The 12,662-nt window shown below is 38.9% G+C and overlaps 1 protein-coding gene across 13 annotated transcripts in view; it reads right to left on the reverse strand.

Annotated features, from left to right (window-relative positions):
- Positions 1 to 12,662, reverse strand: part of MPHOSPH9 (M-phase phosphoprotein 9) — a 55,593-nt gene that overhangs the window by 25,049 nt on the left and 17,882 nt on the right. For 9 of the 13 annotated variants that reach the window (XR_003515234.1, XR_003515235.1, XM_027566956.1 and 6 more), the window contains 6 exons: positions 11,284 to 11,390; positions 7,917 to 8,042; positions 7,293 to 7,753; positions 6,834 to 6,989; positions 2,947 to 3,034; positions 1,085 to 1,300 (listed from right to left, as the gene is read on the reverse strand). Coding sequence is in view for 11 of the 13 variants with exons in the window: in XM_027566956.1 (XP_027422757.1) it covers positions 1,085 to 1,300; positions 2,947 to 3,034; positions 6,834 to 6,989; positions 7,293 to 7,753; positions 7,917 to 8,042; positions 11,284 to 11,390 (1,154 nt within the window). In the remaining 2 variants the exon portion in view is untranslated. The remainder of the gene's footprint in view (positions 1 to 1,084; positions 1,301 to 2,946; positions 3,035 to 6,833; positions 6,990 to 7,292; positions 7,754 to 7,916; positions 8,043 to 11,283; positions 11,391 to 12,662) is intronic. The other 4 variants (XM_027566964.1, XM_027566963.1, XM_027566959.1 and 1 more) reach the window with 1 other exon arrangement.

A 12,662-nucleotide genomic window follows, 5' to 3' on the forward strand; every position in this document is an offset into this window, starting at 1 on the left:
TGCACTCTGGAGCCCGAGACTGCAACTATTAAACTCGGCAAGATGCAAGAAGAGAAGCCACCGCAATGAGATGCCCATGCACCGCAAGTAGAGAGTAGCCCTCACTCTCCACAACTAGAGAAAGCCCACGCAGCAGTGAAGACCCTGCACAGTCATAAAATGCTAAGAGGAAAAAACGCTGCCAATTAAAATAAGACACTATAGTGTAAAAATGTATTCCAATTTCAGAGTTGTTCAAATGTAAAAAATAAGCTTCTTAGAATCAATTTAACCACACTGGAAAGAGGGGGACAAGTGTTTGGGAGCCAATGGTGAAAGACAGCTAAACTGTAGACATCTTGCACAGAAGGAATTCAACATATAACATCTGAGACTGACAGGTAAAAGAAAAGAGAAATGTAAGTTTATTATTTAGAAACAGGGAGCAAAATTTCAGAAGAAATAACTGAAAAGGCTGAAAATAACGACCTCTAGGATAGAGGATTACAAGTTAGGAAGAGGTGGAGAGACTGCTGTTTCTCATTTGAAATTTGACCATTTAAACCATTTACATGTATTATCTTCATGAAAATAAATGTTAAAAAACAAAGCAGCAAGAATCAAATCTAAAGCTACCAGAAAGAAAATTTCAACAGCCGGAAATACTTTCAGATTTTTTATGTACTGTCACAAAAATATTAATAAAAACTTAAACTGAAAAAACCTGAAACTTAATCCATCTTTAATGTGATACAATTCTAAATTTTAAATGAAATTAAATCAAAATGAAAAATTATATCAAGCCTCTTCTAAATCTGGTTCATTTTACCTTCCAGACACACAGATGTTGATTTAAGACCACTCAAAAGCTGCCCTGCTAGAGACCAAAAGGCGTGGGAGTGACACCATAGTTCTGAAAGCCCTGACTTCCTGTTTCAAGATAAGACCCAACCGACTCGACCAGAAAGGTATACAGATATTTGCAGCAACAGCAAAGTCATGTAAAGCGAAAACAAACGTGAAATATGTCATAACAGCTTGTAAGACTACAAAACCTGAATCTACTTTTAGCCAACCACAGAACTGAGTTATCGGTGTCACTTACATCTTGAAACATTTTGTTTTCTTGTTTTAGTCTTGCTTCTTTATCATCTGAGAGTTTGTAAGCATTCTCAAATGCCTCCTCCAAATCCTGAAGTCTAGATTTCAGTCGAATAATGGTATTGTCTTTTTCTTTATTACTTGTTCTCATCTCTTCAATTCGTTCCTGCAGAATTTTGGAGGCACTGCTGGCTGCATTGAAGCGTTCTCTGAAATCACTCTACAAAACAAAGACAAGGGTAATACACTGTTTTCAATAATAATAATTAAAAAAAAAGAGGTCTCAATAGCAGCTAATAAACTGCGGACACTAAAATATAAAAACATATAAATGGAAATGAACACATTTGATATTCTGTTATATCCTAGGAATGGAGACTAGAAAGGATTACCCTACAGAATAATATAGAGAAAAGCACTGAGGCATTCTGATTCCAGGACTCACCTATAGACCACTTTAAAGAGGAAAAAAATCACCATGACTATCAGGAAACTGATTCTGAGAGCAAAACTGGAATTTTTTGCTTCACATTAATATTTATAGGGGGGAAAAAAGCATTTCTTACCATATTGTCTCATAATGAAAATAAAAGAAAATTCAAAATGCATCTGATCTGTTAATATTCATTCAATAATCATTAATTGCAAATCCACCAGGCACCAGGTTACTAGGGTGCTAGAAATGTAAGATTAACAGAACCGTCCCTGACTTCATGAAGTTTATAGTTTAGGCGGTGCCTGCGTGTGCATGCATGCTCAGTCACTCAGTTGTGTCTGACTCTTTGCAACCCTATAGACTGTAGCCGCCAGGCTCCCTCCTCTGTCCATGGGATTTTCCAGGCAAGAATCCTGAAGTGGGTTGCCATTTCCTCCTCCGGGGATCTTCCTGACCCAGGGGATAGAACCCACATCTCCTGCAGGCAAATTCCTTACCACTGAACCAAATGGGAAGCCACAGTTTAGGAGACAAAGATAACTAAATAAACATCAAAGACACAGAAATAATGTCTAGAATATAACTGGCATTTTCCAGCAAAACATTGTTTGTAAAATTACACACAGAAGAACAAAACTTGGCAGTACATGGGGGAAAAAAACAAGTTATTTAAGAGGAAAAGGTTAAGCACTCCTACTTATATATCTAAAAAACTGAAAATATGTCCATATAAAACCTTGTATACACATGTTCACAGCACTATCATTTATAATAGCCAAAAAAGTGAAGACAACCCACCTATCACCTGATGATAGATAAACAAAATGTGGCGTAGCCATACCACAGAGTACTACTCAACTATGAAAGAGTAACATACTGGCCCATGCTACCCTATGGATAAACCTTGAAAACCTGATGCCAAGGGAAAGCAGCCAGACACACACGGTCACATATGATGTGATTCCATCTACACCAAATACCCAGAATAGCTAAACTCATAGATACAGAAAGCAGAGTAATGGCTGCTTATGGCTGAAAGAGTGTGTATGTGAATGGCGGGGATGGCTAAAGGGGTTTGGTATTTCTTTTTAAGGCAGAAAAAACTTATAAAATTAATTATGGTGATAGGTGCATAAATTTGTAAATATACTAAAACCCACTGAATTGTACACTTTAAAAGCATGAGTTTTATAATGTCCAAATTATATCCCAATTAAAAAATAAAATTTTTAAAGGGTAAAATTTGTAGTTATCATATGAAGCCAGCAGCATTCAAAACGGAATCTTAACAAGAAATCCTAAAGGAGAAGACAAGCAACATATAATGCTTTTATAAAAATATTCATTTGTCTCTAAAGTCCAGTTAATAAAAAAGCTTACATTTTTAAACATTTAGCCACTAGAACAACGACCAAAAATACCACACTTACCACTTCTCTTTCCAGTAAGTTATTCTTATTTTCAAGTGTCCTCACACGACTAGTAGCTTCATTCAGAGCACTCTCTAACTGGCCACATCTAAAAAAAAATATTGAAACAAAACAATCAAAAGCAATATCCTTTCTCTTAAAAGTGTCAGAAAAATCTGATTCTCTAGTATATTACATAAAACAAATTTTCCAATGTTAGCCAAGACTAAGGATGCCATTTTAGTAAAATATATCCCAATGAACCTGATATTATAACATTCAGGGAATATTAAAAATGACACGAAAAAATCTTGAAGAATTATTAGGTGAAAAAAGCAAGATATGAACAGGTTTTTGTATATTCAGATTCACAGCAGCATAATTCACAATAGCCAAAAGATGGAAGCAATTTAAGTGTCCACCAAGGGATGAATGGATATAAACAAAAGGCAGTGGGTATGTGTGTGTGTATACATGCAATGGAGTATTATTCAGGCTTAAAAAGGAAGGAAAACTCTGACATATGCTACAACATGGATGAACCTCAAGGACTCAGTATGCTGAGTGAAATAAACCAGACACAAAAGGACAAATACTGTGATTCCATTTATACAAGGTACCCAGAAGCATCAAATTAATAGAGACAAAGTAGAATGCTGGCTGCTGGGGCTGGAGGGAGGAGTCATGGGGAGTTATTGTTTAATGAGTACAGACGGACAGATTTGCAGGCTAAAACAAGTTCTGGAAATGGATACTGGTGATGGTAGCCCAACAACGGGAAGGCACAAAGCCAGTGAACTGTACACTTAATGTGATACAGACGACTGCATAAGACAGCTCGATCTTTGTCATGAAAAAAATTTATACATGCATATACATTTTTATTTCTAAAAGGATGCAAAAAATTAAGTCTAGGATGTGAGAACAGAAGATGGGTAGAAAGACTTCATATTATATCCTTCTATATTATTTCAAATTAGCATGAATGTCAGTATTCTTATAATGAAGGACATTCTTTGTAAAGCTAATTATCATAGGACATGAAAATAACAAAATACACAGAAGAATTCGGTTACCATTTTGACTCAGTGTTTAATGATGCATTGTGAATAATAGCTAGTATTTATTGGACACTGGCTACATACTCAGTCTATGTTAAGCACTTTGCATTCATCCTCACAATCCTGTGAGTCAGGACTGCTATCATTCCCACTTTACAAATGTGAATACAGAGACACAGAAGTCAAGTTCCTCCTGAGCCATACTAGGATTCCGAGCAAGGCAGTCTGGCTCCAGAGTTCAGGTTCCTATCCACTATGCATCGATAACCTCAGATATGCAGATGACACCACCCTAAATGACAGAAAGCGAAGATGAGCTAAAGAGCCTCTTGATGAAGGTGAAAGAAGAGAGTGAAAAAGCTGGCTTAAAACTTAACATTCAAAAAACTAAGATCGTGGCATCCGGTCCCATCACTTCATGGCAAATAGATGGGGAAACAATGGAAACAGTGATAGACTTTATCTTCTTGGGCTCCAAAATCACTGCAGGTGGTGACTGCAGGCATGAAGTAAAAAGATGCGTGCTCTTTGGAAGAAAAGCTATGATAAACCTAGAAAACCTATTAAAAAGCAAAGACATTACTTTGCCAACAAAGGTCCATCTAGTCTAAGCTGTGGTTTTTCCAGTAGTCACGTATGGATGTAAGAGCTGGACCATTAGGAAGGCTGAAGGCCAAGAATTGATGGTTTTGAACTGTGGTGTTGGATAAGACAGCAAGGAGATCAAATCAGTCAATCCTAAAGGAAATAAATCCTGAATATTTATTGGAAGGATTGATGCTGAAGCTGAAACTCCAATACTTTGGCCACCTGATACAAAGAGCTGACTCACTGGAAAAGACTTTGATGCAGGGAAAGACTGAGGCAGGAGGAGAAGGGGATGACAGAGGATGAGATGGTTGGATGGCATCACTGACTCAGTGGACATGAGTCTGAGCAAACTCCAGGAGATAGTGAAGGACAGGGAAGCCTGGCGTGCTGCAGTCCATGGGGTCCCAAAGAGTCGACACAACTGAGCAACTCAACAACAAAAGCATCAAAGCCTTGCAGAAATGAAATACTGATTAAAACTGTTGATGAAACAGGCAAATAATAATACATTCACTGAATAGTCAACTGTAGGTGTGCTGTTATTTTTCTGTTTTAATTACCACACTAATTCTGGTATGCCAAAGATCTCACCCCCTAAGTTACAACTGTGTGACAAGTGTTAATGGCCCCAACTGGAGCTCCCAATTCGCAATTTTAAAGTCTGAAAAAAACTGCTACATATACTGCCAACATAATTATTAGTTTTTGTCTTAGGTAAATGATTTCTCTCTAAATAACCTCAGGCCAAACCAAATCCTTTAGGGGCAGTGGAAGGGGGCAAAAATGCATTGCTCTTCATTTGCATGTTACAGGCACATTGGCTCCAGTGCCTAGACTGCTGTTGTTATTAACAACTTTCATTTATGTAAGACACTGACTTCCAGGATGCTCCTCCATCCTCATGACTCTGAGAGCTTCCAGACATAACAATATTTTAACTAGTTCCCCTTTACTTTGTGCCTTCTTTGGCACCTTTTCTTTGACCTAATAAGGCCTACTGGTCGCTTCTGTCAGGCTTCTGATTTCCAACAGGAAGTACCTGTGGTCATCTGTGCCCTCCTAAAAAAAACACACACGCACAGACAAGAACCAACTTCCCTAGCCTGCTATCTACTCTTTTCTTTTCATCCTAGAAAACCTAAAACTAGTTTGTTTTTTTTCCCCTTGGTCTTTTCAAACTACTTCTGTCTGCCACTGGACCCCACCCCCACCACCAAGAGCAAAATGGAAGCAATAGAAATGACCAGGATGGATTAAGATAGCATGTTAACTACCACAGCAACCACACATTGGTATAAAAGCTCGTTTTACTCGAATTCTGCAAGTGAGACTGTTAACTGGACCAGAAGATTTCAGCTCCCTCATAATTATTCTCAAGGAGCTTTGTCTTCTTTGCCCTAAAGAAGGATTATTTGCTGTCATCTAGACCCTATCAGTTTTCTTTCTTTTTTTAAAAATAATTTTATTTATTTGTTTTTGGCTGTGCTGGGTCTTTGTTGCTGTGTGGGTTTTCCTCTAGTTATGACAAGCAGGGGCTACTCTCCGGGCTCTAGGCACAAGGGCTTCAGTAGTTGCAGCTCCCGGGCTCTAGAGCACAGGATCAATAGTTGTGTCACAAGGGCTTATGGCTTAGTTGCTCCTCAGCATGTGGGATCTTCCTGGATCAGGGATCATACCTGCTGTCTTCTGCACTGGCACGTGGGTTCTTTACCACTGAGCCACCAGGGAAGCCACCCTTCAGTTTCCAATCTGTTTAATTTCATTTGTAGAGTATGTTGCAAGGTATGCTGTTATTAATACTAGTATCTAAACTAAGCGGAAAGCTGTTGTTAATATAAGACCATGCTCCTGTGTGCCTACGGTTTTTTTAAATGAGATAATTATTTCCACAGGTGCATGAATGGCTAGGTTAAAGCTATGCATATCTGGGTCAGAAAAAAGGACATCAGCCACAGACTTATTAGGAAATAAGTATACAGGACAAAACGACACTCCTTTACATATACAAAATCTGCTCAACTGTCTCAGTACTTTGCCCATATGAAACAAATGTCCTCATCAATTTTCAGTATTTTTAAGAGGATGGCTCAGATCTTTAAAAATAATTACTGAGGCAAACACGTTTCTCTGAAAAATTTCAAATAGAAATTATGTGCTTTCAAAAGTGTTTTATCATCACAATATATTATGCTTTGGGTAAAACAATATATCCAAATTGGAGAAACACTAACTTTACAGTTAAATTACAAGTTTTACCTGTCAGCAAGAATTTGATTGGTTTTCTTCCAGTCTTCAGCTACAGAAATTTCTTTTTCCTCCAGTTTCTGTTTCAAACTATTTATTTCTGATTCATAGTAAGCTCGAAGGTCTGCTATGTGTCGCGCATGCTTTTCCTTCAGGTTCTGCCTAATCCTGTTGGTGAAAAGAAAAAATATTTAGAAAGCATCTCCTCACTCTCTCAATAGGAAAAAACAAGAACACAATCATTCTCATAATCAAAAATACAGCCTTTTCCCTTTATACACCTATAGAAAAGATGAGATTAATCTATAAGTTGACAGCTATTAATAATAAAGCAAAAAAAGATTTTTTTAGACAGTCTACCTTATTTTAATTTTTATGTATTACTGAAGTTCAATAAAAACAATTTTCATCATTTAAGCAGACATTAGAGAACATCTATTAACATTACAAGCCATTCCCAGAAGTACATACTTAGACAATACCACAGGATCCTCCAGGGAAGTCAGTGAAATGCATTCTGGGACACCATTGGCTGTACCTGGAAGCTGGGACTGACTGACTGAGACAGGCGGTCCCAGAACAGGGTTTTCTTCATCTACAGTGCTGACTGAGATGTTGTTACTACCAACGGTATATACTGAAGGAAACGTGGAACTGGTCCTACTCTCATTTCGGAATGCCTGATTTTTCCAAGGGTCCACTGGCGAAACTTTTGCATCTGTAGGATATTTTGGGAAACCAGATAACTGAGAAGTGATATGACTTGCTTGTGAAAACAAGTCTATGTCAGAGTGACTAGAGAGACTAGGATCTAGAACAGAGTCCGGTGAAAAGGATATTCTGTCATCAAGAGCATTCAAAAAGCTATGTGGTTGAATCCCTGAAATCTGCTGATTTGGCTTCATGTGTAACGTTGGGTCCAGAGTCAGTACCTAGAAATAAGACAGAGAACAGTAAGCTTTCTCTCTCTCTGCGCAGGTTTGTTTGTTTGTTTAAGTGAGTAGGCTTTAGATCTCCTAGGGAAAAGAAGCTCAAGATGCGAGTTAAAGTCATGAAGCATCTTTTATTTTCACCCAGCAGTGCTGACAACTTTACCTCTGGTGGATGATTTGGGTTGGAAGCAGAAGTGAGATTCCTCTCAGGTAACTGCTTGTTTTCCCTTTGTTTTTTATGATAAATATCCTTCAGTGATGGTGGCTTCATCTCATTACTAGTATTAGACTTAAAGATATGAAACAAAATTATTCAAATATTATCAATGAACCAATGATGAAAAAAGTTTACTTTCCTGATATCAAGATCAGCACCATAAAAAGGTTTTTTGAAAAATTTAAAATAAACCAAGATGCTAGACCATCAGATTTATAATAAGTTTGGAAGTCATTCCCCATTACCTGTTACCTATAAATATTAACGGGATAATTTTAACCTAAGATATTTAAAACCCTAAGAACGCTTTCAAAGAATAAAATCCGTGGTAATCTCCTTACTTAAAATAAGAACCAAGTTCTAAATAAAAGACTTCATAATGAGTGAATGAAGCGGGACGAGAAAACTTCCAACCAGATTTATTTCCTGTGACTTGAAGGAACAAGTCAAGAGTGTCAAGAGTGGAGTTGCCTCGCTCTGTAGTTACATTCATGTTTAAGAGCTGGCAGTCTCTGGTGCCTCAGATGGTAAAGAATCTGCCTGCAATATGGGAAACCTGTGTTTGGGGTTGGGAAGATCCCCTGGAGGAGGGCACGGCAACCCACTCCAGGAGTCTTGCCTGGAGAATCTCCATGGACAGAGGAGCCTGGCGGGTTACAGTGCATGAGGTCGCAAAGAGTCAGACACGACTGAGTGACTAAGCACAGCACAGCACAGACAACAAGAAGTGTTAAGAAAGAAGTTACCCAATGAAAATAAGACCTCCTTTAGATTAGTTATAAAAATAAGAAGATACAATCCTAACTTCCACAACTGAAATCAGGGCTTGGCTACACTGGAAGTGTTACAAAGAGGCCTCAGCTCCAAATAGTAACACACCGGGCCTAACTTATCTTAAGACGGGACATACTGTAGGTCATGACAGGGTACCATTTAACTCTGGGCCTCAAATTTAAACTGTGGACATTCTCTCAAATGATATTACAGATTCAGTGAGAGATACACTGAAAGCACTGAAAGAACACAGTCGTCACACAGCTTTAAGCTTTTAAACTGTCCCATTTCCAGATACCACAGAGACTGCCGAGCACCACAAATTAATATTTTTTAATAAACCCTTAACTAGCTTGTGAAAAAGACAATTATACTTTGTGCGTATGCACTAGAGGCATTAATTTGTTAAATGTAAACTTTTAAAATTAACGATTTCTATAACCCCACTTTGAAATTTTACTTTTATATACCTACAACCCAGAAGCCTTTTCAAGTGCTAAAGCCCACGCTGAGCAGCAGTTCTTCCGCTCTGGCTACAGCCTGAGAAAACTACTCCGGGGGCCTGGGTGAAGAGTTATAACTATTCTATTTAGGGCTCATAGTAATACAAAGTGACTTTTTTCACCTTGGAATGGGTGAAGGGATGGATGGACAGAGAGATGGGTAAATGAATGAATGGATCAAAAACAGCATATTAGAGAAACACTCGGAAAGTAGCCCTATACTGGGGCTTCCCTGGTGGCTCAGTGGTAAAGAATCTGCCTGTTGATGCAGGAGACATGGGTTCGATCCCTGGGTTGGGAAGATCCCCTTGAGAAGGAAAGGGCAACCCACTTCAGTATTCTCACCTGTAAAATCCCATGGACAGGGGAGCCTGGCAGGCTACAGTCCATGGGGTCACAAAGAGTCAGACACGACTGAGCACACACAGCCCTATACAAGGGACTGCTGCTTTTTTCGCCATGCCACAAGGCTTGTTGGATCTTAGTTCCCCAACCAGGGATTGAACCAAGGTCCTCAGGAGTAAGAGCACAGAGTCCCAACCACTGGACCACCAGGGAACTCCCTTTTCACTACCTTTACGATTTCTCTTGTCATATTTTAACATCTCTGAACAGAGAATGCCTCTTATAATTAATAATATCCTACAAATGCCTTTGGTCAAGTAGTAGCTGTGACACAATTGTCACTGGCTGCTCATATGCAAATAAAAAAGCCACCAAAATTGGCCAAACAGGTGTCAGCAGCTTGGAAGAAAATCCTAGTGATTTGAACCTGTGCTGGAATCCCTGAGAACCAATATATAAGGGACAGTCAATCAGCTGCTTAAGCAACATTCCCCATCTGAGGGTGAAATACAGGTCAGTCCTACATAACTACTAAGCCAGGTAGAAACTCAGCACCAAGGCTTTTCATTCTCTTTTAAAGAAATGTAAAGTCACCAATGATCTTGGTGGCCCAAGGGAAATGGAGTATGGAAAACACAGAAACCAGCACCGGTGTAAGAGAAGAGTGTGAAGAGTTAAGCCCCTGAAGGTAAAGACGTTTCAACCAATTTACTTCACTTATATTTTTCATTAAGTATATATGAGAAATAGATGATAAAAATATGTTTAAGTCTATAAAACAAATTCTAAGTGATAAGAAAGCATTGCATCAGTCTAATTGATGCATTTTTTTTTCTTGGTAGAATAGGAAGCAGGAAGGCTTAAAACTGATGGGTACTTAATATTCGAGTCAACAAAACAGAGTGTTCATTTACACATGTTGCAGATCAAGAAAACACACACAGTGAGCCTATAACTGAAAAGCCCATTGAGTCTCCCAGACCCCTCAATCTCACTTCCCCAGCCCTTCCTTCTGTGTGTTTATCTGTCTCTTTCACTCCTTTCCTGAAGGATAGAGTGCTGGTCTCCACCTTCTCTGGGACTCAGACGTCCACAGATCTGCTGGTCCCATGTTGTCCAGTCCATCTACGCCTGTCATTGTGTTTACAGCTCTCCTGGTTACTTTAATCATAGCTCTCCTTTCCTCCAACCTATTTTCTCATCCCCTGATCTAAGCACAGAAGAGAGAGAGATATATATCGATATACATCGATATACACATACTAGATATTTTTATTTCTTTGCTCTGAAGTCAATAAAATATTTACATTTCTTGCTCAAAGAAAATCAATACAGTAACTTAATTATGACAAAATGGATCAGTGGGAGGTTATAACAGAGTAGAAAATCAAAACCAGGTCTGGAAACGGGAAAAGTTTATCTGTGTACTTACTACATTGAAAACAGTGGACACAAACCATGTCATTTAATTTCATATGACACTGGGCATTTTTAATTTCATTTTTAAGTAATTTTCCTAAGATCACACAAGCAATGAATGATAGAGACCAAATTCGAAAGCAGGCGGGTATGATTTAAGGCCCATGCCTTTTTTCTGTATATCAGAAATTTAAAAATACAAAATTTATAAATGAAACAGTATACAATTGTGCAACACAAATATACATGTGTGTCATGTGTTATCAAGTTACCTGGCTTGGTGATATATCCGTGGAGGAGGCTGGTGCAAATGTCTTCTCTAAAGTCTCAGGCAAAGAGTGATACATGTCCTTTTCCTCCAGTTTCCAGTAAGTCAGTCCTAATGTGAAAAAATACACAGAATAGATAAAGGTGAGGAAAAAGAATAATAGTGTTTTCTAGAAGAACTTATTTCTACCTAAAGAAAATTAAATATGGGAGGTTTTGGCTACCTGGATACAGAAAATTGAATTTAGAAGGAAAAAAAAATTCACTTAAATGTCTTGCCATGTAGGAGTCCTAACTTAATAATTAAAATATTTTAAACTGAACTATAAATATTTAAGACTTTTTTTAATGTGGACCATTTTAAACATCTTTATTGCTTATAATATTGTTTATGTTTTGGTTTTTTGGACCTGAGGCATGTGTGATTAGCTCCCTGACCAGGGATCGAACCTGCACCCCCTGTGTTGGAAGGTGAAGTCTGAACTGCTGGATGGCCAGGGAAGTCCCTAAAATATTTTTTAAAAAGACAACAATTTCTTTATGCAAAGTACAGACTTATACAGGAGCAATGTAAACAACTTAACGATTCAAATGCTTATTGAGCATTTACTATGCTAGCTGCAGGGAGGAGGCAAAAAGACTACAGTGTATATACAGTATGTCAGAAGGTGGCGAGCACTCTCCTCTGGTAAAATTTAAAAACTGGGCGTAAGGGAGGATGCAGTGTGTGTGGAAGGGAGGACAGGTGCTCTTGCTGAATAGGATGGTTGAGGTTGGCCGTGTTAGCCATGTATGAGGAGGTTCCCCCCAAAAGGAGTGAGGAGAACATCCACGTACAGGAAGCAGCTGAACAAAACCCCTAAAACGAGAATTCATCTGATATATTTGAGCAAAAAGCCTCCCTGCTAAATCAGAGAAAACGGGAGACTAGGAGACACTCAGGTCCAACAGCAGGGCTAGATGTCTGTAGGCCTGTGGGAATAAGGACAAACTCCGGGCTCTTATTCTGCACATAGCAGACCCACCGCAGGGTTTATGCAGAGGAGTCACGTGATCGGATCGGTCCTTACAAAGGATCCCACTGGCTACAGTGTTGAAAACAGATGCAAGGTGCAAGGTGAAAGCAGGGAGGCTGGTCAGGAGGCTCATGGGAGCCCAGAGGGCAGGTGATGAGGCTCTGCGAAGGATGAGAGCAGGGAGGTGGTGACTGTTGCTAGCGTCTGGCAACTTTCACAGGCAAAGCGGATTCATCCTGAATCGGATGTGGGATGGTGGAAAAAGGAGTTAGCGTGTAAAGCCATTAAGACTAAAATACGTTCACCATGGAGAATACAGAATGGCTCACAGGGGAGTTGAATTTCTTAATTCACTTTGGATATCTGAG

The sequence above is a fragment of the Bos indicus x Bos taurus genome, chromosome 17, assembly GCF_003369695.1.
Source record: "Bos indicus x Bos taurus breed Angus x Brahman F1 hybrid chromosome 17, Bos_hybrid_MaternalHap_v2.0, whole genome shotgun sequence".
Taxonomy (NCBI): domain Eukaryota; kingdom Metazoa; phylum Chordata; class Mammalia; order Artiodactyla; family Bovidae; genus Bos; species Bos indicus x Bos taurus.